Genomic DNA, 24,427 nt, shown 5'->3' with positions numbered 1-24,427 from the left:
AACCACTTAAACCCCATATGTTGTTGAGCGGAGTCCCTCAGGGCTCTATACTAGTGTATTTTCTGTTTCCGCTCTACATTAAATTATCTCAGCTGAAAATAACTACAAGCTTACATACTGTATGCGACGCGTTGTAAGGTTTCCCCAGAATACGGATGCTGGGGTTTAAGTGGTTAAACACAGTTTCACAATTCTTCATCTTTTAGCTTGTTTGAGTATACATGCCTTCATCGTTAATGTCAATTCAATTCAAAGAGGCTTTACAAGGGAATACAGAGATGTTTAAACAAAGCTGTGTGTCATATTGCAACTTAGACAAAAAAAACTAGATTATGTTACAAAACCATAAGAATTGTGTTGGAAGGTATTTCAATACCTCTCAATACAATGGAAACATTTTGTTTTTCATTTATTGTTTACACATTTACGAGAGGGGGAGAGAGAGAGAGAGAGAGAGAGAGAGAGAGAGAGAGAGAGAGACAGGGTGAGAGAAAGTGAGAGAGTGGAATAACCTTGCTGCTGCTGGATTATAAATCCTGTCTGGATTCGATGTAATCCAGGTCATGTTATGGCTTTCCACCAGATAAACCTCTGAAATTAGTTATTTTAATTACTGCTGACACAGCCACTGCTGCTCTTAGTTATATTTCATCACGCCATCACATGATCAATGTCATCATTTCTATACTGTCACCAATGCCAACGTCATCATCACTGTTATCGTCTTCACTAATGCCACCGTCACCAGCATTATTTATACTAGTGTTGCTGTCAGGCAGAAATCTTGTATCTCCATATTACAACTTTTTTCATGAATTAATTAATGCCCTACTTTGTCCAGTGGCGGAACAATTGAAAGCCGGGCAGGTAGGCACGGCACACTGATCAGGCCCCCACCCCCTGCGCACACACGCATGCGCGCGCAGAGCGGGTTTTGGGCGGATTGTGTTCGTTTTTGTGCATTATTTCGGTTTTAGGGTTAGGGTGAGCTTCCAACAGTGTATTGGGGTGCCTCGAATATATTTGCAGTTCCATGTAAGCAAAGTGCGTCTAATTCTAATAAAATAAAGGTCCATGTGATCTGACGGCCCGGGCCCCCGAAGTCCCGGGCCCGTAGGCGGCCGCCTACCTGGCCTGCCCGGACTCTCCGCCACTGACTTTGTCGTACAAGAGTGTCGCGTAGAATTATTGGAAATAGACTATCTACAAGCTCACAACGCATCGCATCATGATGCGTTGTGAGCTTGTAGATCTGCTAATTTAGCTATATTTGAAAAAGTAAAAATAAAAGTGGATCAGTGTGTCTGTGGGTTTTAGAATTATTTAACCAATGAAAAGTATTAAACAAGAGCTTTTGTGACTAAATAATAACTACATCGGATCCACCTCAACAACTTGTATCCAAACGCTATCATCCAAATCAAAAGGATTTGCAACTTACCATGCCAGTGCAGAACAAGTTCTACACACTTGTACATATTAGGCATCTTTAGTATGTGGACTGTTGTTCTGTGATATGGGGATTGATTCTGTGTCTGTGGTGTGTGTTTGTGTGTGTGTTGTCGGAGTCGCTAGTGCAATGACTATCCCCGTCTAGCTTTCCTCCCCTGAACACGGGCTTTCCTCCCCGATCTACAAGCTTGTAGATCGTCTATTTTCACAATATTTATCTGTGGAACCGAGTTAGACTAAATGTAATGTCTCAACTCCTGTGCTTGTCAGGGTGGGGGGTCACCAGTTTAATTATAAATATATATTATTTATTTGGGGGGTCCCCAGTCATTTGGGTCACGGCCTGAAAAGGTTGAGAACCACTGGACTAGAGTATAGACGTTCGGCCAAGCCGGAAGCAAGGACCGGTACTTTACCCCCTGCACCACCTGAGAGCCCTCATCTGAACACTTCTGGTCTCTTACAGTTTCAGTCCATCTTTACTCTGTGGGACTGTGTGGCTCCATCAGGTGGTGTGAAGGTGATTTCTTGTCACATTTGTGTTTTTCTCCCGATGGTTTGGCGAGTCTATCAACGTTGTCATGTTGGTTGAACAGGAGTGTGAAAACACTCACTCATACAAGTGTGCACTTGCGTAGCGTCAGTCATGTGCTTCAGAGTTCATCTAGGCCTATGTACTGTGTGCGTGTGCGTGTGCGCGTGCGTGCGTTGTGCAGTATTTATTGCTGTTCTGCTGTTGTTGCTGTTGTTGTTGACAACCATTTGTTGCCTGGCAATAAAGATGTCTGATTCTGATCCTGATACAATTATATTGTTTAAATTCTAAATAACTTATAACGACTCGCTAAATCTCCTTGTAGCAAAAGCGCCATGAGCCGGCGACCACCAGGGTCAAACGTGGCTACATCTGGGCCAAATGTGGTGCTTTTCAGACCGATCTGCTGGAAAATATCCCTGAAGCCGAGGACTATGTGAAGAATATCGGCCGACATATTGACATTAGAATTATTATATCGATATCGTGTAGTTCTGGGTTGTTTTCGGTGTGGGCTTACCAACAGGTGGGGCTGGTATGAGGGCCGGCATGCCGTAGTAGGAGAACGCTCCGTTCTCGAAGCGCAGCGCCTCCTTACCGATCTCCACCTCCACCCGACCCTGCAATGCCAACACAGCCTGTTTAAACACACTCATCCACCTCCTCCACCCGACCATGCAGCACCAACACAGCCCGTTAACCACTATGTCCAAAACTGTTACTTTTCAGGATTCAAATAAATAAATAGCAAGCAGATCTATACAAGCTCAAAACGCGTCGCTTCACGCCCCGTTTCGAGCTTGTAGATCTGCTACTTTTGATGCTTTTGCGTGACGCTGTAGTATGATCAAGTAGGACGTTCATTTATCGAAAAAACACAAAAAAGTTAAGATAAGGAGATTTAAGAGGTTTCTGCCCGACAGCAACGGTATACTTCATTAACCGGGGTCCGCCAAGTGGTCCTGGTTAACCACTTGAACCCCAGCCTCAACATTCTGGGGGGGAACATCGGTGCGACACATTGTGTGAGCTTGTAGATCGGCAATTCTTTGGAGAAGACATTTTGTGTCGACGGAAACAATCGGTCAAAAGTACAGTTGTAACTCAAGTCCGGTTCTCGAAGACTAGAGGGTTTAAGCGGTTAAATCCATTCATTCTCAGCTGGAGGCTATTAGTCTGAGCTCACAGTTCATTAGTCATGTAATGGGCCCTCCTACCCAGGAGACAAACAATCACGCAATTACCACGATTCCTGGCAAATGAACTCATCGTCCTCTGCTTTCAATTGTTGTCACAGCCCGCATCTGCGGCAGACATTTTGTTTGGTGTGTTAGTATGTGTGGCTATTTAGCGTTCGGTGTAAATTCAACTCGTGTAATAGGGTCACGTGTCTCTGGGTGTCCCGTATTCAATGGTGGACTCACGTACTCAACCCCCCAGTACTTGAGTCAAAGAATCATTTGAAATACTCCTGGTTAAATATTACTCAACTGCAAGTGAAAGTTGCTGTGTCAAATTTGTATTTGAATTAAAGTGCCGGAGTACTTTTTTTAAATAGTTCAAAAGTCAATGCTTTTAAAAAATACTTTGGGACACAATAATAATAGTGAGAATAGCTCACAACAGTGTGAGCTTCTAGATCTGCTATTTTCTTTTCCCCCGGATAGACGTCAAATAGATGTCAAAAGTACAATATTTGTCTTTGAAATGTAGTGGATTGAAAGTCATAGGCATCCAAAAATTCAACTACTCAAAACTTCACTCAAGTACAGTCCTCAAAATGTACTTTGTTACGGTCCATTAGCAGAACAAGGACACAGATGTGGACAGTTTTGTGCATACCTGCAGAATCAGGACAAAGTAGTCCACGGGTTTGTTCCTGTTGTAGAGGTAGTGCTGAGGGGAGCGCTTGTCTTTGGCGTTGAACTTGAGCTCCTGGACCACACTGGGGTGCTTGATGAGACACAGCAGGATCTTCTCAGACAGGTGACATGGCCTGAAGGGCTCCACCTCTGGAAGATGCGTGTACACCATGGTTATTATACAGTAGATACTAAAACTAATCGAATAACTAAAACATTTTAGTTACATACAAATACAAACAAGGCTTTACAAAAACATGATAACTGATACTACTGTATTGTGTGTACTCATAGAGAAATTCTCCTTAGTTTTAGTCTTCATCAGAAATCTTCAAACATAGCACAAATAGCAAGCTCACAACACGTCGCAATATTTCTGATCAAGTTGAATCTCGTCCCTGACCAACCCTTATTACAATAAAAAAAAAAACTAACACTAAACTGATAAAAGACTATTAAAACTAAAAGGGTAATAAAAACGAAGCAAAACTAGCAAACCCGCTTCAAAAACAAATCAACACTAAACTAAATAAAAAATAAAAAGTCAAAACAAATTGAAAAAATTTAAATAACCCTGGCACCCGTGCAAGCACACACACCCACCCGCACACAAACACACACACACACACACACACACGCTGTTACCTGTGGCTAGGAAGCGGTGTGTTGCGAGCAGAAGCTGAGGAGTTATCTTCACCCGTAGTTCATTCTCTGCCAGCTTGAAGATAGAGAAGTCCTGCTGTTTCCTCTCATGGTGGGATACCCGTCGCTTAGTGCGGTTATCAGCTACACACACACACACACACACACACACACACACACACACACACACACACACACACACACACACACACACACACACACACACACACACACACACACACACACACACACACACACAGATTGCAGATTATGTACTGCATATTGCTGACGGTGCATAAATAAATCAAAAGAACAAGTTAGCAAAGAAGACATCACTATTTACAGCCATATCGCCCAAGGGAGTTGTTTTAATTGATTGATTGAGGTAGCAGAGAGAATTATTACAGGAAGATAAAATGAAATAAATAATTCTATTTCCAAAGACAAATAAAATAACAAAAGCAACATGGGCCTATGGAACCTGCAACAACTCAACTAATTCATGATAATAATTAGGCCCAGCTGCTATATTCAGCCAGCTCTTTATGGAGAACGAGGGGTAGAATGGGAGAACCACATACACACAACTTCAAAAGACTTCATGAATCCCACTAGGGGCAATTAAAGCCTAATTTATGCTCTTCGCATCCGTGTAGGTGGGCTATTTTCGGCGCATGACGCCATCATGCGATGAATTATGGAGCGGTATTTAGATTCGGACAGTTTATACACAGAGTGTGACAGTAAAATGCAAACAAACACAAACTCAGATGTGGAATAAAATCATCTAGACATTCCTAACAGTAACAAGGTCAAATAAAGTACCAGTACTGTTGTTTACTGAGCTTCTCCACAAGAGCAGCTGGAGACACTAGTGCCTCCTTGCTCAATGTCATATGATATTACCGGTGCAGTAAGTGATATTTCTAAGTTAGGATTAGCTCTATTCGTTCGGTTTGCCGAGCGGGAGACGGGTTCGATTCCCGCCTGTTGCGAATCACTACATCTGGCGTAGTCGGCAGGACATGGAGGAGGTTCTCCCGTGAGGGAAGGAGCGCATCGCGCGCATCGTGAGCGGCGTGAAGCACAAGGACACGTTCCCAAAAACCGAGGGGGCAGATGTAGTGCCCCAGGCAAGACCTGGCCACAACAAGTCTGCCAATTGAGCTTAGCTCTATTGGCATGGTAGGTTGTGTGTCGGTTTGCAGAGTGGGAGACTGGGGTTTGATTCTCGCTCGGTGTGAAATACTACAATAGGTCAATAGCAAAGACTATAGACATGCTACTCCCTGCTTGGCAGTTGGCACTCAGCATCAAGGATTGGAAGGGGGGTAAGTCCCTGAGCCATATTGTCATGTCCGGGGGGTGTACTGGTACATCAAGCTGCCTCACTTTAAGTAGATCCATAGGTCCCCATAGGTCAGGAGTCCTGACCTATGGGCCACATGGTTCAGGAACCTTTGAATCCCAGGTTTCCTTTATTTATGTGACGTTGGTATGCTAATGTTAGGAGGTTTATGAGATTGTATAAAATGCAGTGTTGATCCCAGTGGGGAGAGCTGGCATTTCGAAAGCCTGCTGTGAAAAGGTCTGCAGAGATGAGCTTGTTCAGTGCTACATTTTTATATACCATACCACACACATGTAAATATTCACACACACACACACACACACACACACACACACACACACACACACACACACACACACACACACACGCTGCACGCACACGCACACACACACACACACACACACACACACACACACACACACACACACACACACACACACACACACACACACACACACACACACACACACACACACACACACACACGCTGCACGCACACGCACACGCACACGCACACACACACACACAGGTTCAATCTTTTTTTAATCAACACACATACGTAAAGGGTGTTCAATAGCACTGATTTATGGGGGGAAAATGCAAAAGCGGAAAAATTGAGTTAGCTGGTTTCTGCCGGACAGCAACGATATGTAACTGTAACAAGAATTAATGATGTTCAAGGTTTCTTTGAGGTGATGTCAGTTTTTTAAAAAGACCACCAATAAATTCCCCACATAACTAGAGAGTCTGACATTTGGAATAATCTCCATGGAGAATCCTTCCAGCTAATTACAGCCCAGCAGATTAGTGATCTTCTGTGGGATTAGTCTGTTTATTCCACTTTAATTAATTACCGATCAATAGCTTAACAAGAAGACAAGGGAGGAGATAGCAGAGAGACGATTCTACGCTGAAGATCTACTTGTAGTATAGATGTATTTTAGCCGTGGCATCAACAAATTCAATGACAGAACAAGATCTAAAAGACACTGGTTGCTATTTTCTGTTCAACCATGTCAGAAGACAGGTGCAGCATTGAGGTTTTTCATGTTTCTGTCCATTTCCTCCCCTTTGTGTTTGCTTGGTTATGTCTCCCCCTGCACTCAGAGTATCTCAGTCAGGACCTCGACAGTGTCAAGGCTGTGACAGCCCTCTCATACAGCCCTGCTGTACAGCTAGTGTTAGTTGTCAATGGTTGTCGACTTTTGTCCTTTTCCCCGGAACTTACCCGGCGTTACTGATGGAATACTTAAGACAAAAAAAGCTTCTCTCGTTTTCTCCTAATAAGTATAATGTAATGTTACAATAAAGCATTCTGAAGAAAACGAAAAGGAAAGAAAAATAAATTCTGATTTGATTAAAACTGATTTGTCACAAATGGGATTTGCTTCTTGTCTGAACATTAGGGCACAGAGGTCTGCGTTTCACACACTGTACGTACTGTAGAGGTCTGTTTCGTCCACAATCTCAGACTTGATGATCTCCTCGATGACGTCCTCCAGAGTGACGATGCCCATGACCTCGTAGAACGGGTCACCTTCGCCCTCGTTGTTCACTCTCTGGACCACTGCCAGGTGGGACTTACCTGAGGGAGAGAGAGAAAGAGAGAGAGAGAAGTTTAGTTTAGCCCATTAAGACCTGAGGCCGTTTCAACAAATGCCAAACTGTAGGAAAGCTGATTTATGGCCCAGGGATAATTATCCAAATGTCAGGTCATGATCTCATGTACAATCTGTGAGCTTGTAGATCTGCTATTGTTGAGCATTTTGAAATAGATCTGCTATTTTAGAATTGCAACGCTAAAAGCTAAAATTAGACTTAAATGTCGCAGAGAGAGATTTGTTTTCACAGCCTGCAAAATATAGATATAAATTAACGAGGAACAGTTAATCAAAGTAATCGATTATTACATTAAATTGTAATAACATTTTTGGGGGTATTTATTTTCTTTTTTTTCCTCAATTCTTTAGAACCAGACCGGTCCCCGTTGGGTACCAACCGGAAATGATGCAAGTCGGGAACATTGCAAGTTGTGAATGCATGCCCCATGCCTGTCTGTCTGTGTCCCATTTAATGGGATTATAGGACTGCAACATTTAACCACTTTCAATCCTATTTTGGGCATGCCCAAAAAGCAGATCATCCAGCTCACAACGCGCCACGATGCATTGGAGCTTGTAGATTGGCTATTCTTTGCTATTTTGGCCCTACACTGTTGTACGACAAAGTATAAAATATGGCTTAAGTGGTTAATCGGACTAATAGATTTAGTCTATCATAAAAAAAAACATTTAGAATGTGTTAACGTCGATTTGTTGATATACTATATATGAATATACATACTGTATATAAAAGCGATTATTAAAAAAACATGCTTCTTGATTATTCAATTAATAGAAAAAGTAATCGATTGAATAATCAATAAAATAAATGATGGAGCACACAGTTATACATAGTTTCCCCATAAATACATCCACAGACACTCCCCATCACACAACATTGTCAACAAGGCAGTTGCCGGGCCTGCTGCCGAAGCCAGCTTAGCTCCATTTTAAGGTCCTGAATTGGCATCCAGATGGCAGTAATTTGAAGTGATGATTGAGGGGGTGGTCAGTGTCATTTGCTATTGTGAGTGATGGCAGTGTGATGATGGCTCTGTCGCTCGTGTCTGAGAGAGTGGGTGTGTGAAGGCCAATGATTCGATGACGCGCACGCACGCACGCACACACAGACACACTAAAAGACAACGAGAGAGATAGTGTACAAAAGAAAAGAGATAGAAAAATAAACATGGCGAAAGAAAGGCATATTATATGTTTGTGGTGAAGCTCGAGATGGCATACAAGGTTCAAGGTTGTATTTAGGTACATAAGAGTAAAACATTTTTGTTCGACTTCCTTCGGACAATGTAGCAGCATATATCATAATAATAATGATGATAATGTTAAGTGAAGAAAAAGAAAGACAAAAACAAGAGTTTTATACTAATCGGATAATAATAGATCAGCGTATAATGTACGTATAAGCTTGGCATACTGTATATTATACACCATCAGCATTTATCAGTACCTGCCACAGTACCTTATATTAACAACTTCACAGTACCCCTACCTTCTGTATACAACAGTTTAGGTAGGAACAGACAAGCATATTTAGGTGAAAGAAACCCACATACTCAGAGGTTATGATCTAAAAATAACAGCTATGCACAAGGCAGTGACTTCAGATTGGGGTTGTGCAGTGTGTGTGTGTGTGTGTGTGTGTGTGTGTGTGTGTGTGTGTGTGTGTGTGTGTGTGTGTGTGTGTGTGTGTGTGTGTGTGTGTGTGTGTGTGTGTGTGTGTGTGTGTGTGTGTGTGTGTGTGTGTGTGTGTGTGTGTGTGTGTGTGTGTGTGTGTGTGTGTGTGTGTGGGGGTCATAAATCAGCTTTCCTACTAAAACGCTACACCAAAAATAGACGCGATTTTTACCCGAGAATAGGTACGCTAGATTAATGGGGTCCCCATGCTTCATGCATTCTTGTACAACGCTGTGTGAATGCAAATGCAGCAGAGGAATGTGAAATGATATTTGTGTTGACGAACAGAAGTCAAACTAATTGCCTAATTCATTGTTCAGCCCTGTTGGGACCTCTGGAAAGGGAGGTCCTCGTAAATGTGGCTCTGAATCTGGATGCATGTTCCCATAAAGTGTGTGTGTGCGACGTGCGTGCGCGTACGTGCGTGCACGCGCGTGTGCGTACGTGCGTGTGCGCGCGTGCGTGTGAGACCTGTGTGACCTGTGACTCAGACGAGAGGGAAGCAGGCATGAAGGGGATTAGGGGAGACAGTTTGACAGTGTGGAGGACATGGCTTTTTACGTAAACACATATTATGCAACCATGCAGTCTAGGGATGTCTGCACCTGCTGACTAGGCTGAACATTCTGCTGCCACCTCTGCACCCATGAACTCGGGAGGCACATTTTGCACGCTTGTATGAGAAAACCATCATTGTATGCAACCTTAATGTTTGCATGCTGCTAGACCTGTAGTTACTTCTGACGAGCACTTGTAAAATTTCCGCATGAATATGTTTGCCTGGGCATAGTTTGCAACGTTGTCTATGGATGTCTTTGTCATCTGTGAGATCTTCAGAGATATAATGTCCAAGGTACTTAATCTCACTGCACACAAGAAGAATGTTACTACTGAGAATAAAATTAGGAAATACAGCCTTTTTATCCTCTTTACTTTGCACAATCATGATGCTACACTTCTTGGCGTTATACTTAATGTTAAAATCAATGACGTACTGGGAACAAATCCTCAGTATACATTTTTTAATTTGAAAACTTGTGAAATGGGAGAATTTCTACATTACAGTATTGATACTTTTATCTAAGTAAAACATTTGAGTACTTTTACCACCACTGTAAGACAACCTGCCCCCACTGTAAGACAATCTCCCCTCCTCAACCCGCCTCCTGGGTTGAGGAGGGGAGAAAAACACAAATGTGACAAGAAATCACCTTCACACCACCTGATGGAGCCACACAGTCCCACAGAGTAAAGATGGACTGAAAATGTAAGAGTGTTCAGATGAGGGCAGGGGTCTTTTTTCGTTTTTCAGGCCAAGGAGGACCCTTTAGCTGAGAGAGAGATGAAGTAGGGACCCCCACTGCATATTGTATAAAAAATATGTTGCAGATGCAAACTTTTTCATAGATTTCATAAACTTTTTTGACAGCACTGTCCATCAGATCTACAAGCTTGTAGATCTGCTCATTTCCGCTGGTCTATATGTGCACAACTGGCCGTTTTCGGTGGAGGGAAGCCGGATTGGGGCCGGAAGAACAACAAAAGGTTGTTCTTTGTCCCTGTGCTAGTAACCTCTCAAGAACAGATTCTGCTCTGCGTTTGAATCTGTCGGTAGCCGTGTTGACAACCCGTGCGCATTGGTTTCAAGTGGGCGTGCTATCAGATCAGGAGCAGGCTGGGCTTTACCCAATCAAATGTAGAGGGCGGGATTTACGTGTGTGCCGTTCCTTCCCCACTAGAAACAAGCCGAAACTCATTTAACAATAGCGTCCTCGAAGCCGACAAGACCACGGAAAGTTAGTAACATTTTAAATTGCTCTTTCATCATAGAAACAAGTGGGCTTATAACCAAAACGATCCATGTTCTTTGGGAGAATTGGTGTTAGTGTTCCGTGGAGAAATATTGTTTGTGGGAATGAAAACATAGTCGCACCACCGGAAGTGGAGCGCTGAAGGCAGACCAAAACCCCGGTTTCCTTGCGCACGGGTCCACCATATAGCCCCCCCCAGAGCCAAGTGAAAAAGTAAAAAACAGCAGAGGGCGCTGTTTTTCCTTTTTATTTGGCGATGGGTTCCCAGATTGCTGTGCAAGTGACTCCTACGGGCTGGGGTGGTGCCAGTCACTGTGGGGTGTTTAACGGGAGGAGTAGGATAGAGACACACGGGCGGAAACGGAAGGCCTACAAATTCACGCCCACTTTTGAGACAGCGCTGCTACTCGGGGTCCGTTAGAAAGATGAACTGCAGCTCTCAATGCAATCTTTATGAGAGGCATTGTAAAATACCGTCATTTCATTGGTTAACTACTGAGGCTGTAGCGACTTTTTTGGTGTTCTAATAAAGTGTCCCATTTGTTTGATTTGTCCTTTTTAATGTCCCATATCTGTCATCTCGATATACTACCCACAATATACTATAATATACTCCATCAGTATGTCAAAACCGCTAGCATCGGAGATCTAGACTTTAAGTGGTCGCATGGTATATACGTCACGGACGCATCCCTTGAGGTTTTCAATACCCAGAAAACTGGTGAAAGTGGACGTTTTCAATATGTTTTGGTCATTATCTCTGGAACAGAAGGTCCAATCTGCTCAGTTCAAAGCTTGTTGGGTGCGTGACTTTGAGGACATTAAGCACGCAATGACACATTTTCGGGTTATTTGTTTTTTTTTAGGGGAGGCGAGATCTTAGTTGGGCAGGCGACCGCCTGTCCTGCCTCTACAGTGTGGGTACACCACTGGTCGGCGCTCGGAGCTCGTAAAGACAGTGATGTCACTGAAATGCGACAACTTGTCTGTCTGCCGTCTACCCTCTGCTGTGTTAACATTATGGGTAACTCGTTAAAGTGGCAAATTAAATGTGAAACAAATCAACTATTAAGAAAACAAGAAGATATGTTTACAAAGACACTCCATACATTTGGAAACATGATTTTATTTAAATCAATATCGTCTCCAGTTAATGCAGGATAATTTTAAAAGTAGGCTAATTCTCATATCCTCTCATAGGGAATGCATTGAGAGCTGCAGTTCGTCGTTCTAACGGACCTCGAGTAGCGGCGCTATCTCAAAAGTGGGCGTGAATTTGTAGGCCTTCCGTTTCCGCCCGTGTGTCTCTATAGAGGTGCTGCGTCCTCCTGGTGGGGCTCCTCACTGGCAGGTGAGCCAGTGACAAAATACAGAAATGTGTGCCGGAGGTTTAAATTGCCACAATGATGACTAACATCGGGGTATAAACGTGGTAAAAATAATTGGCTTGAGCTTGTAGATCTGCTATTTTTGCTATTTTTGAATTGTAACCCAGATTTTTTTATTTTTACTATTTTTTTATTGGAATCCTGAAAAGTAACATTCTTTTTTAATTTCAGATGCATTTAGTTATGTTAACTTTTTTAATAAATACAAATACATTGGATATAAAAAAGTTTAATTTTAATACTAGTCATTAAGCTACTAATTTAGACTGAAGTAATCTAAGCGGGTGATGTTTGCATGTTTGGAATTGTAACAGCTGAAATCAATAACATATCAGTATTCCGATATTAACCTGCGGGCCGCATTAAGTGAAGGTGGGGGCCGCATGTGGCCCCTGGGCCGCTAGTTGCCCATGTATGCTTTAGGAGATCACTGCGAGGGGATGAGATGGATCCACTCTTTTAATCCACGGCAACAACAAGAGCGCTCTGGCTGATTGACTGGCAGCCATCCAGACTGTTAAACTAGAAATGGGACTGTGCCTGTGTGTCGAGGCGATGAGATATGCAGTGGTGGAAAGTAACTAAGTACATTTACTCAAGTACTGTACTTAAGTACAATTTTGAGGTATTTTTACTTTACTGTAGTATCTCAGAGGCAAATATTGTACTTTTACTCCTCTACAATTATTTTACAACTTTAGTTACTAGTTACTTTGCAGATATAAATTATTATATTATAAAACCTACATTAACCACTTTAGCCCTATTTTATACCTAGGCTATTTGAAAATAGCCGATATTCAAGCTCACAACGCGTCGCATCGCGACGCGTTGTGAGCTTGCCATAGATCTTGCCATAGATCTGCCATTTTCAAACATTTGAGTACATTTACTTTTGGTACTTTAAGTATATTTTGAGGCCAATACTTTTGTACTTTTACTTAAGTACCATTTTGAACACAGGCCTTTTACTTGTAACAGAGTATTCTTATATTGCAGCATTGCTACTTTTACTGAAGTAAATATCCGAGTACTTCCACCACTGGAGACATGGCAGCCTTCCTCTTGTCTGATGAAGAGCTCAGGTGAGGCACGTGAGAGTTCTGCCCTCAGCTGCTGATGTGCTAGGGGAACCATTACATCACTTTCACGTTGCATAACACTCTTGCATGCATATATACACTCTACCCGCATGTGCATGCACACACGCGCACACACACACGCACACACATACACAGGGGAGGAGAGTGGGTCTGCACATGGATGTCCCTGCTGTAATCGTTTCTGCTCTGCCAGTCTCTCGAGCTCCTCCAGGCTGGCATAACACTGCATTCCAGTGTGCTGTGTTGGAAGTCTGTCAGCGAATGTGTGCGTGTGTGTGTATGTGTGTTTATGCACCATGATTATGTGTGATTTGATGCATGATTTATTATGACAGTCCATCACAGGCCTCCCTCCATCTAACTATTGTTCATCTGTGGAATGGTTTGCAGAGCTCAAACGCTTGATTTATATAGTTGTGCACCGGCGTCTCGCTCTGAAAATAGCAGATCTGGAAGCTCGAAACACGATAAAGAAACTAAGTTTAAATCAGGCTTAAGAGGGACAGAGTTATGAATGTTCTCCCATTTACAAGTGTGTGTGTGTGTGTGTCAAGGGGCAAGGCTTGGATATTTACGATGAGGCCAACACGGAAGCTTATGAATGGCCAGAGTGGCGCTGTTTTACCCTGCGCCGACCTGAAGTGTCAGAAAGAATTTATTTTAGCGCAAGTGAATGGGTTTTTGACAAACTTTAGACTAGATTTTCTTACCGTAATAAAAATTGTCATAAATTCTATATGCTTCCAGTCGCTAGTTTAAAGTCTCCTTTCAATCATCATGATATGCGTTTTGCTAAATTATGGTCCCATTTATTCTAAAATTGACGATAAAGTAGGCTATGCTCCAGGAGGGGCGGGATGATTTGATTGACAACCTACACAACCAATAGCATTCATTCCCCGCCCCCGCTCTTGATTGACAAGCTACCCAACCAATAGCATTTTTGGGGGTGTTTTCCGGTTCGCTGGTCACGTGTCTGGTCTCAACCAATAGCGTTTGAGTTCCGGCGTGGCCAACTGTATATATTAACGATGGAGGAATGCATGTTCCTGAACTATCGGCTTCATTTTCGTTCTGTAGAAAGCAGGGGAGTGGCTTTGTCCATTCTTTTTTACAGTCTATGGTGTGTGTGTGTGTGTGTGTGTGTGTGTGTGTGTGTGTGTGTGTGTGTGTGTGTGTGTGTGTGTGTGTGTGTGTGTGTGTGTGTGTGTGTGTGTGTGTGTGTGTGTGTGTGGGTGGGTGGGTGGGTGGGTGGGTGGGTGGGTGTGGGTGTGTGTGTGTGCTGCTGTGCATGTGACTACTGTAACTACTGTATATGCAGTAAACCGTGCCCATTAAAACTCATATACCTTTACTGCAATGCACACAATCAATCCCTAACATCGGGGTGAGGGTGTGTGTGTGTGTGTGTGTGTGTGTGTGTGTGTGTGTGTGTGTGTGTGTGTGTGTGTGTGTGTGTGTGTGTGTGTGTGTGTGTGTGTGTGCGCATGCGTGCCTGTGTGTTCAAAATGTCAGTGGATTTTTTGTCCTCACACACACACACACACACACACACACACACACACACACACACACACACACACACACACACACACACACACACACACACACACACACACACCCTCACCCCTGGCCCTTGCCCTTGCCCTTCTCAGTGAGGCATCATCACAGCTTCTTGCCAGGCTCCCTGTGCAGCCGGGGGGGATCTAATCCCTGACAGCAGAGGGGGGGTGGATGGCGGGGGCGAGAGATGGGTGACAGAGAAAGGACGTTGGAAAGGTTGGCCTTGAATCTTTCATGGAATCTCAGTAGGACATGCCGGTGGCATGGGTCAACCCAGCGCAGGGCTTAATCCGTACTTCACCGTACGCACATCTCTTGAAAGTCTGTTCTTTAACACATACCACACACACCCCTATAGCGTCCCTATTCTCAGGGGAACATTCAGCGAAAATAACAGATCTAAAAGCTCATTGCAAGCTTGTAGATCGGCTATTTTCGGCAAAGAGGTTTGGTGTTGAGGGGGACCCTGCAGTCAACTAAGTGTATAGGGTTTAAAAGGTTAACCACATGAACCCTAGCGTCCATATTCTGCGCATCTCATAACAGGCAAACATTGGTCAAGAATAGGCTATTTCTGGTAATGAGATTTGGGGTAGAGGGAAAAAGGAGGGGGCCAAGACCCCGGTCAATGAACTATGTGAGGTTTAAGTGATAAAGAATAAGTATGGATCAGGCTTAACAGGATCGCTGGCTAATAGGCCAAATATGCATTAATACATTATAATTGCCCTCTATAACTAAAATATATTTTTAAAAACACCTTAACTATTTTATCTATTTTAGAAACAGTTCATCTTTTACTCAAGAGGGGCAATGCCCGTCGCAAGTTGATGATGTCATTTGTCCATGTGTGGTCTAGCCCTATAAAACATATTTAAAATATTGATTTGATGCTCATATTAACCTTAGGAAGTATTAAGTTGTTATTTTCACATGCATTCCATAAATTCTGTAGGGCTGGACCACACCTGGACAAATGACATCATCAACTTGCGACGGGCATTGCCCCTTGAGTGAAATTGAGTGAAAGATGAACTATATCTAAAATAAATACAATATTTAAGGTTTTTTTAATTTGACATTTTAGTTTTAGAGGACAATTATAATGTACCAAGGCATATTTGGCTTTTTAGCCGGGGATCCTTTTAAGGTTGAAGCTCTCTCTCTGGGGTGCAATGTAGGGTGTTTCAGTGACATCATAACTGGTTGAGGACAGGGTTAGATTTGCTATCTTCTGCAATTTTTTGACTATTTGTCATATACGACAGCATATAGGGCTTGAGAGTGATTAAGTAAATGCTCCCCCCCTAAGTTAAAAAAAATAAAATGGACCCTACACAGTGCACACGCACACACGCACACACACGCACGCGCGCACACACACACACACACACACACACACACACACACACACACACACACACACACACACTTTCGCAATTGTAGAGCTAAAATAAGGCTTAGATGTCTCTGCCCGTGGATCACTGTGTTAAAGACGACAGTCATTCATTACGGTCCTCCTCAAAGAGATGAAGAACCAGGCCTAGAGGGGGGGGGGGGGAACTCATAAATGTCATTGGAATTTATGAACCTCCCTGTGCCATCCCATCTGGGCCCTTCAAACAATGAATGGCACTGCTATTACATCTAATCCCAACGCTTAAAGATGAGCTGAAATGAAAAATATGTTTGTCACCCTTTTAGAGCATATCCGCGGTCACAACGAGGACAAAATTAACGATATGTGCCACAAGAAAATATTTTTATGCTACATCTTTTATATCAAAAGTCCAATCTTGATTATTTCCTGTCAAACTAAAACGTCATACATGCTTACAAAAACGATTTTTATTACTTTTATGATAAAAAACATATCAAATGTGCAATCTCGATTACTGCTGCCCAACAAGAGCGTCATTCGTGCTTAGATTTTATCTATTTTTCAAAAGTGCAATCTTGATTACTTCCCGTAAAAAAATGTTTTTTTTTAATCATTTATCAATGCAATGTAGAAACCAGCTTAAAATTCGAGCCCAGGAATCAGCACATGACCACGTCCACGTGTGATTTATCAAGCAATCATATACAGCCAATCCCAGCGTACATTTGGTCTGCTTCATAAATCTGACGGCTGAAACCGTCATTTAAAAGAATATTCTCCAAACGCCCCGATGTTACGACACGAAGAACCGGAATACGACCAAACAAAGTATGGAAAGCCAATAAGAAGAGATTCCCCCGCCCGCCTTGCTGCCTGTCATGTCCACGTACGACTACACACACACACACACACACACACACACACACACACACACGTGCAAAATGCACGCAACTGTGCGTGCATTTTGGCACACTGTGGAAACGGCAGTCTTTGCCAGTGGGATTACCATGTATGCCTACAATCTTTGTCAAGTAGCCTACATGAATGACACCAATCACATCGTCATGAATGGAATATGTTTGTATATCAATTTAACGTGTTATCGAGCAGTGCGCACTGCGTGTTCGAGTTACACTAAAATAAAGCAATCATGTATTCCCCGTGAGTCACGGGGCTGCCGTGATGCCACATTAATGAGAGATAGCCTGGTAAAGCAGTCATAATCTTAACATTTATGGAGTGATTGATGAATGAATGCATAAACATTAATGGATGAAGGCTGGTGTGTGCTGGGATGGTTATATCTCCGATATCCCGTGGCCACAGTGTGAAGATCACCTGCGCTGGGCACAGGTTTGGAGCGTCGGGTTTCTATCCTTAACCCAGGTTGCACATGACTCCAGAGGACGTAGCTACTGTATATACGTTTGGAGACCTCACTGTCCATGAAAAGATTCAGCGGCGCCGGTCCCGACTCCCGAAAATGCTCTTGCATAAGCGCTCATATAGCCTAGGTCTGAGCCAGATCTGCAATCTTATCTGAATGACTGTTAAAGCACTTGCTTAAATTGGTGAATGATTAAGCACCTAATTTGTAACATTGCAAATAGGTTAGATTGCTCACAACGAGCGCGTTGTGAGCTTGTAGATCTGCTATTTTCAAAACGCAAGATTTACGCAAGTAAAAAATGTCAGTAGGTACTTCTTCCACCACTGCAGGCATGCAGACAGAGAGGCCTTGAGGCTTGTTGTGAGCCAGCCGCTAGGTGAACGAGCGTCCGCACTGAGCAGCCGATATGGCCTTGCACGTCGGTAAGGGCTTCGTCTGATTCGGCAAGCCACGGTGGATGGAACAGTTTATCACCCGTTTCCAAATTGCATATCGATATGTCTGTCTTCTTTTACTTTCCTGAGCTGATTATCTGACAGAGGTCGCAATCATTCAACAAATAATGAATTCATAAGCTTGTCCACCCGGCTCTCTGTGACATCAATGCATTCCATCAAACTTCCAGTTTGCCTCCCGGTTTGTCTATGGCAGTGGTTTTAAACCTTTTTTCATGCCAAGGACCCCTAAATTGATATACATTTGGCCGCAGACCCCCATCTGAAAATGTTTCCTTCCAGGGACCCCCCCCCCAGAAGCAAGGATTTGTGTAAAGAATGTTCCCTTTAAAATATATCAAATTTTTTATTTTTTTCCCCCAAGATTTTTCAAAAATAGCAGATCTACAAGCTATTTTTGAATAGCCAAAGCTAAGTGGTAAAAATGATTGTGACGCTATGTTAACTAATTTTGCTGGGGACCCCCTGGTACCCCCCCCCCCCCCCCCCCCTCCCCCAAGGACCACTGGTGCCCACTGGTTGAGAACCACTGGTCTATGGTGCATGCATGATGGGAGCGGATCCTGGGGGAGGGGGGCGGGGGTTACAGAGAGGAAGTGTAAAATAAATGATTTGATTTAAACTATACATTTAATAGAGGCTGACTCCAACTTTGAAATCGTTCACACGTAGCCCCCTCCTCCACCCCCCACGCACACTCCACACCACCACCATGTATATCCTGCTCAATGGTGTGATCGTGTGGTTAGTTGCGGCTTCAGCGTGAGTGGCTGGAGACTGAGGCTGTGTGACAGATGCCGTCGTATACGTAATGAAGAATGAAAGGTTCAAAAATGTAACCAGACCGTCTTTTACCACCTCAAGCGAATTAACTTAAACCCCTGCCTGATTCATATTAATTGCTCGTCTGTTCCTCGGAACCTCCGCATCACCAACAACTGCCAAGGAAATTCACAGGCAACACATAATCAATCATTTGTCAAACAGCGCTGTGAACTGGTTTCACGAGCGGAGTTCAGTGAAAAATGAACGGATTATAAACCCAAAGAAAGGCGCTCCGGCACCTCAAGTGTGATGTCACCAATGTGCGATGTGTAAAGACACTGTGCTATGACCAGTGTACAATTTATTCTCTTCTTTCTTCAAAAAGGAAAAGACAAAAAAGGCGGATCAAGGTATATCTGCCAAAATTACTTCACTTTACTAGTACTTTACTTCCTAGTAATTATGCACTTACTAGCAATTGCATTACTTTAGTAAAGTTTGCATGCCTTTTGTGTTATTTCTGATTCATATTCCTTGCCACCATCTCTGAGCGCTCATCCAAATAAAAACGAATTAAAAACTCATGGGACACTGGGTAGCAATTGAAAATGACCTGTGTAGGAATTGGATCATTGTGGATGCCTTTGCAAAGCTCAAGTGCCCTTCAAATAGTGGTGAGTATTGATTAACTGAAAGGCCCCCGTTCCCATGTTGGGTAGTCTCGCCAGTCAGACTGTTGCCTCCCACAATTTTCTAATTCTTCCGTTATACAGCATGGAGCAACAGAAGCTCGGGAAATGATCAAGTGATAAAGCGGATGTGACGCCTCCTTCCCACTTCCGTTTCGTCTTTACAGTCGCGCAAATTCGAAATTCCAAATCAAAATATAAATCAAAATAATCTAAGCATATATAGCTTGCTGCTTAGCAGAAATGGAAATTAAAAAAATCAAATGTAAAAGGATTTTGGTGAACGGAAATGACAAACAGGATGATAGCTTCCTGCCTTGGATTTCGGGAGGTGTAGTTCCAGACTCTGTATAGCATTCGGAATAGTTGTCTGGCTATGCAAGACTACATTTTGGGCAGCACAGTGGCGCAGTGGTCAGCACTGTTGCCTCGCTGCAAGGAGATCCCTGGTTCAGTCCACGCCGGGGGTTGCCTCTCTGTGTCGAGTTTGCACGTTCTCCCCGTGTTTGCATTGGGTTTCCTCCGGGTTACTCCGGTTTCCTCCCACAACCAAAATACATGCCAGGGGGTCCCCAGCAAAATTTGTTAATATAGCGTCACAATCATTTTAATCACTTTAACCATATGTTATACTTTGGCTATTCAAAAATAGTAGATCTACAAGCTCAAAACGCGGCACAGAGTGCCGCGCTATGAGCTTGTAGATCTGCTTTTATTTTTTTTAAATCTTGAAAATGTGTGCAAATCTTTAAATCTTTTTTTACACAACATTTTTAACACAAATCTTTGCTTCTGGGGGTCCCTGGCACAACATATTTTCAGGTGGGGATCCGCGGCCACATACATATCAATTTGGAGGTCCTTGGCACGAAAACATTTGAGAACCACTGCCCTAGAAAATACGTCACGGTATGGAAATTAAATACTATATACCTCAAAACATATGACGCCGTTGCACTTGCAGATCGGACGACAACAGCAAATGTGAATGAAATGTATCTTTGCTTACCATGGGAGTTTATTCGACAGTCTATTATGCTACAGTGCATTCATTAAATGATATTAAAGGTGTTCTATTGAGGATGAATGGACTCGCTGGGGACAAGTGACACGTTTTTTGCCTGATCGTGAATAGATGCTATCATTCAATAAGTGCGTGGGCATTCATGCACAGCATAAAGATGTTTTATGAAACAGCCTCTCCATGCAGGGATCTCTGTGTGTAGACGTTTCTCAAAGTCGGGTCTGGGGACCACCAGGGGTCCATATAGACCCTTTTGGGTCAGTAACTCTTGAGAGTGTACTAATGGAACCAAATGTGGTTCAGTTAGTACACTCTCAGGTTTAAATACAAACTGAGGATTTTACAGTGTAGATTTGGGCCCCAAGAGATACTTTTCTGAATCAAATGGTGCTTGACATTGAAAAGGTTAAGTATCCCTGATGTATATAGGCTGTATTAGTACTGTCATGTGAACGCAGTGAACACTTGTGATTTAAAGCCTCTTTGGACTGACAACTCTGACGTTATGTAATGTCTGTTAAGCAACCTCATATATCACACACTTGCATAAGGGTTGACTCACCACTTGCTAATGTTCAAATTGTTAGCTACTCAGTCAGCTAATTGAATTACTCTCTATTACACTCAGTCAGCTAATTGAATTACTCTGTCTGTCTGTCTGTCTGTCTGTCTGTCTGTCTGTCTGTCTGTCTGTCTGTGTCTCTCTCTCTCTCTCTCCCTATTGCAAACATTTACACACACGTGTGTGTGTGTGTGTGTGTGTGTGTGTGTGTGTGTGTGTGTGTGTGTGTGTGTGTGTGTGGCTGTAGCATAGGTGTTTTGAATAACTTTTTTATATACGACATATAGGGGCATAACGGGGGTCCCTGACACAAATGCTTTTCAGATGGGTGATCCGTGGCCTAACACATAACAACGTGATGCATCGCGGAATGGTGACATGAACAATCTGGTGGCGGGTTTTTACCTCTCTTGAACTCCTCCAGCATCACGTCCAGCTTGGTGTCGTTGAACACGCAGTGCATGGGGTGCTTGTAGAACTGCGTGATGGTCTTGAGCGGCGTGCAGTCGTCGGGGTCCACGAACGCCAGGTCCTTGACGAAGAGGATGTCCACGATGTTGGCGCGGTCGTCGCCCTCGTACACCGGGATCCGCGTGAAGCCGCTCTGCATGACGTCCGACACGGTGCCGAAGTCCAGCACGGCGTCCGAGGACACCGTGTAGCAGTCGGAGAGCGGCGTCAGCACGTCCTCCACCGTCTTGGTGCGGAGCTCCAGCGCGCCCTGGATGATGTTGAGCTCCTCCTTCACCAGGTCGTGGTAGGGGTCGGTGACGCGCAGCATGGCCACCAGCTTCTCCCGGGTGTAGAAGCTGCTGATCTCCTGGTGGTGTAGGGGTGAGGGTCAATTAACCCATTAAGACCGGGAAAGCATCTGTCATTTTAGATTTTAACCACTTTAACCATCATCTTATACTTCGGCTTTTCAAAAATAGCAGATCTACAAGCTCATGAGCTTGTAGATCCGCTATTTTTTTTTTAAATCATGAAATGTTTTGCAAATCTTTGAATATACATATTTCTTAAAGCGAACCCTTGTAACTCAAATCTTTGCTTCTGGGGATTCTACAAATGTACAAAAAAAAAGTATAAAATGAAATGTATTTGGCCGCAGACCCCCATCTCAAAATATGAACAAGGGACCCCCCAGAAGCAAAGATTTGAGTAAAAAATGTTCGCTATATATATATTCAAAGATTTGCACAAATTTTCACGATTCAAAAAAGATTGCAGATCTACAAGCTGCATAATCCTGCAAGGTCGTCAAGGCTAGGGCAAGTATCGTGGCCTCTGTATCGTGATACGCATCGATCGTGAGGTCGTAGGCAATACCCAGCCCTACCTGGTGGAGCATGAAGTCCAGGATCTTGGACACCGGGTAGGCGATGGGGAAGAACAGCAGCATCAGCAGCCGGGTGACGCACAGGGTCCTGGACGCGATGGCGAGGCTGTGCCTGGATGCCACCGAGTGCGGCAGAATCTCACCTGTGAAGGAAGATACCCAAAGTGCACGTTAGAGCCGTGGAGAACTAGAAAAAATATCAGGTGAATTCGAGGCTGCGGGCGTCAAGGTGTTCCATTCTGCCAGTGATGGGATGAGGTACTCACATTTGTTACTTAAGTGAAAGTATCAAAACTGCAGTGTAGAAATACGCTGTTACAGGTAAAAGTCCGGAATACAAAAGTATTGGTATCAAAATGTACTTAAAGTACAAAAAGTAGAAAGTACTCATTATGTGGAATGTCCCATTTCACAAGTTTTCAAAAAAATTGTGAGCTTGTAGATCGGCTATTTTCAAATGGCCGAAATGTATAAAGGGCTGAAGTGGGTAATGTATGTTTTGTAATAATAATCAAAATCTACAAAGTAACTTGTAACTAATGTTTTCTAATAATAGTGGAGTATAGGTGACATTTGCCTCTGAGATGTAGTGGAGTAGAAGTAAAAGTACTGAAAATTGGAAATACTCCAGTAAAGTAAAGATACCTCAAAATTGTACTTAATTAAGTACGGTACTTGAGTAAACGTACTTAATTATGTTGCAGTGCATTCTGCACTGCAACATTCTGCCCTGGTATGCCCGCGGACGTGCGGCATGCAGAACCTCACCTATGAAGAAGATACCCAACGTGCACGTCAGAGCCGTGGCGAGTGGGGTCACGCCCAGGATCTGGCACATCCACACCACGAAGCAGGTGTTGGTGAGCACGTTGCCCAGCACCACCGTGCACAGGATGTAGTTGCCGTGCTTGCGCACGGACTCGATCTTCCGTGCGTGCCTCTGCTCCTTTTTGAATATTGATTGAATACTTTGTTTAGAAGTTTTTCAGAGAAAAAAAGCACATGGAAGTACAGTTCACAACACAATGTCAACTAAATAGGATTAAAAAAGCCCAGAAAAGCCGCAATGGCTTGTTCCTCATGTACTTAATTCATGGAGACATTAAATGACAGACAGTTACACTTCTATGCGGAACATCATATAAACAGTTTAAAGGTAAGAAAAACAAAACAAAATGTACAGTAAACAGTTCGAGGGGGGGGGGGGGGGGGGCTAGGTTATGCCTTTTACAGGGGCCAGTTTAGAATGAATGCACGGCAGCCATATTGGAAGGAAATTGGGCTTCTTCCTTACTTCCGTCACAGGTCTTACCAATGATACTAATGAAGGCTCTGTTCCATTTAGTGTAGCACAGTGGTTCTCAAACTTTTAATTTCAAGGAGCCCCATAACTCTGAGAGTGTACAAATGGAACGGGTCAATTTTGTTCCATTTGTACACTCTCAGAGTTACACTCCCATAAGGGGCCATTTGGAACCCACCCAAGGAACCATGAGGGTCCCTGGACCACACGTTGAGAGTGAGACCCACTGGTGTAGCAGAGTGTTTCCAGTGAGCCAACATGCACAACAACAGCACCCTGAGTTCATCAGTATCATTGGTAACACCTGTGAAGGTCTTTAAAATATGGTTGCTGTGCATAGAGCCCATTTCAGCCGCCTGAAGGTATTTCTTTTAGGGCAGTCTTGAAAAAGTGAGTAAAAGTTTACGAGGGAATATATTTATAATATATATACTTCATAAGGGAATAGGGTTTTTACACTCCTTCTTCACTACCTGCTCCGTGCCGCTGGTCTGCAGCACGCTCAGCTCCACGGGG

At 43.4% G+C, this 24,427-nt stretch overlaps 1 protein-coding gene across 1 annotated transcript in view; it reads right to left on the bottom strand.

Annotated features, from left to right (window-relative positions):
• The window catches only part of cnnm1 (cyclin and CBS domain divalent metal cation transport mediator 1), a gene marked incomplete at its 5' end in the record, with an annotated part of 34,292 nt that overhangs the window by 8,067 nt on the left and 1,798 nt on the right, over positions 1-24,427 (bottom strand). Inside the window, 8 exons of the mRNA XM_084075990.1 lie at positions 2,508-2,607; positions 3,830-3,999; positions 4,495-4,635; positions 7,284-7,427; positions 21,675-22,089; positions 22,609-22,751; positions 23,377-23,554; positions 24,385-24,427. The exon at positions 24,385-24,427 is cut by the window's right edge and continues 270 nt beyond it. Coding sequence (XP_083932116.1) covers positions 2,508-2,607; positions 3,830-3,999; positions 4,495-4,635; positions 7,284-7,427; positions 21,675-22,089; positions 22,609-22,751; positions 23,377-23,554; positions 24,385-24,427 — 1,334 coding nt within the window. The remainder of the gene's footprint in view (positions 1-2,507; positions 2,608-3,829; positions 4,000-4,494; positions 4,636-7,283; positions 7,428-21,674; positions 22,090-22,608; positions 22,752-23,376; positions 23,555-24,384) is intronic.

This window comes from Gymnoscopelus microlampas (genome assembly GCF_963454915.1).
Source record: "Gymnoscopelus microlampas genome assembly, chromosome: 13".
NCBI classification, from domain to species: Eukaryota; Metazoa; Chordata; class Actinopteri; order Myctophiformes; family Myctophidae; genus Gymnoscopelus; species Gymnoscopelus microlampas.
Note: the sequence above shows the minus strand (reverse complement) of the source record. Positions and strands in the feature narration are given on the sequence as shown.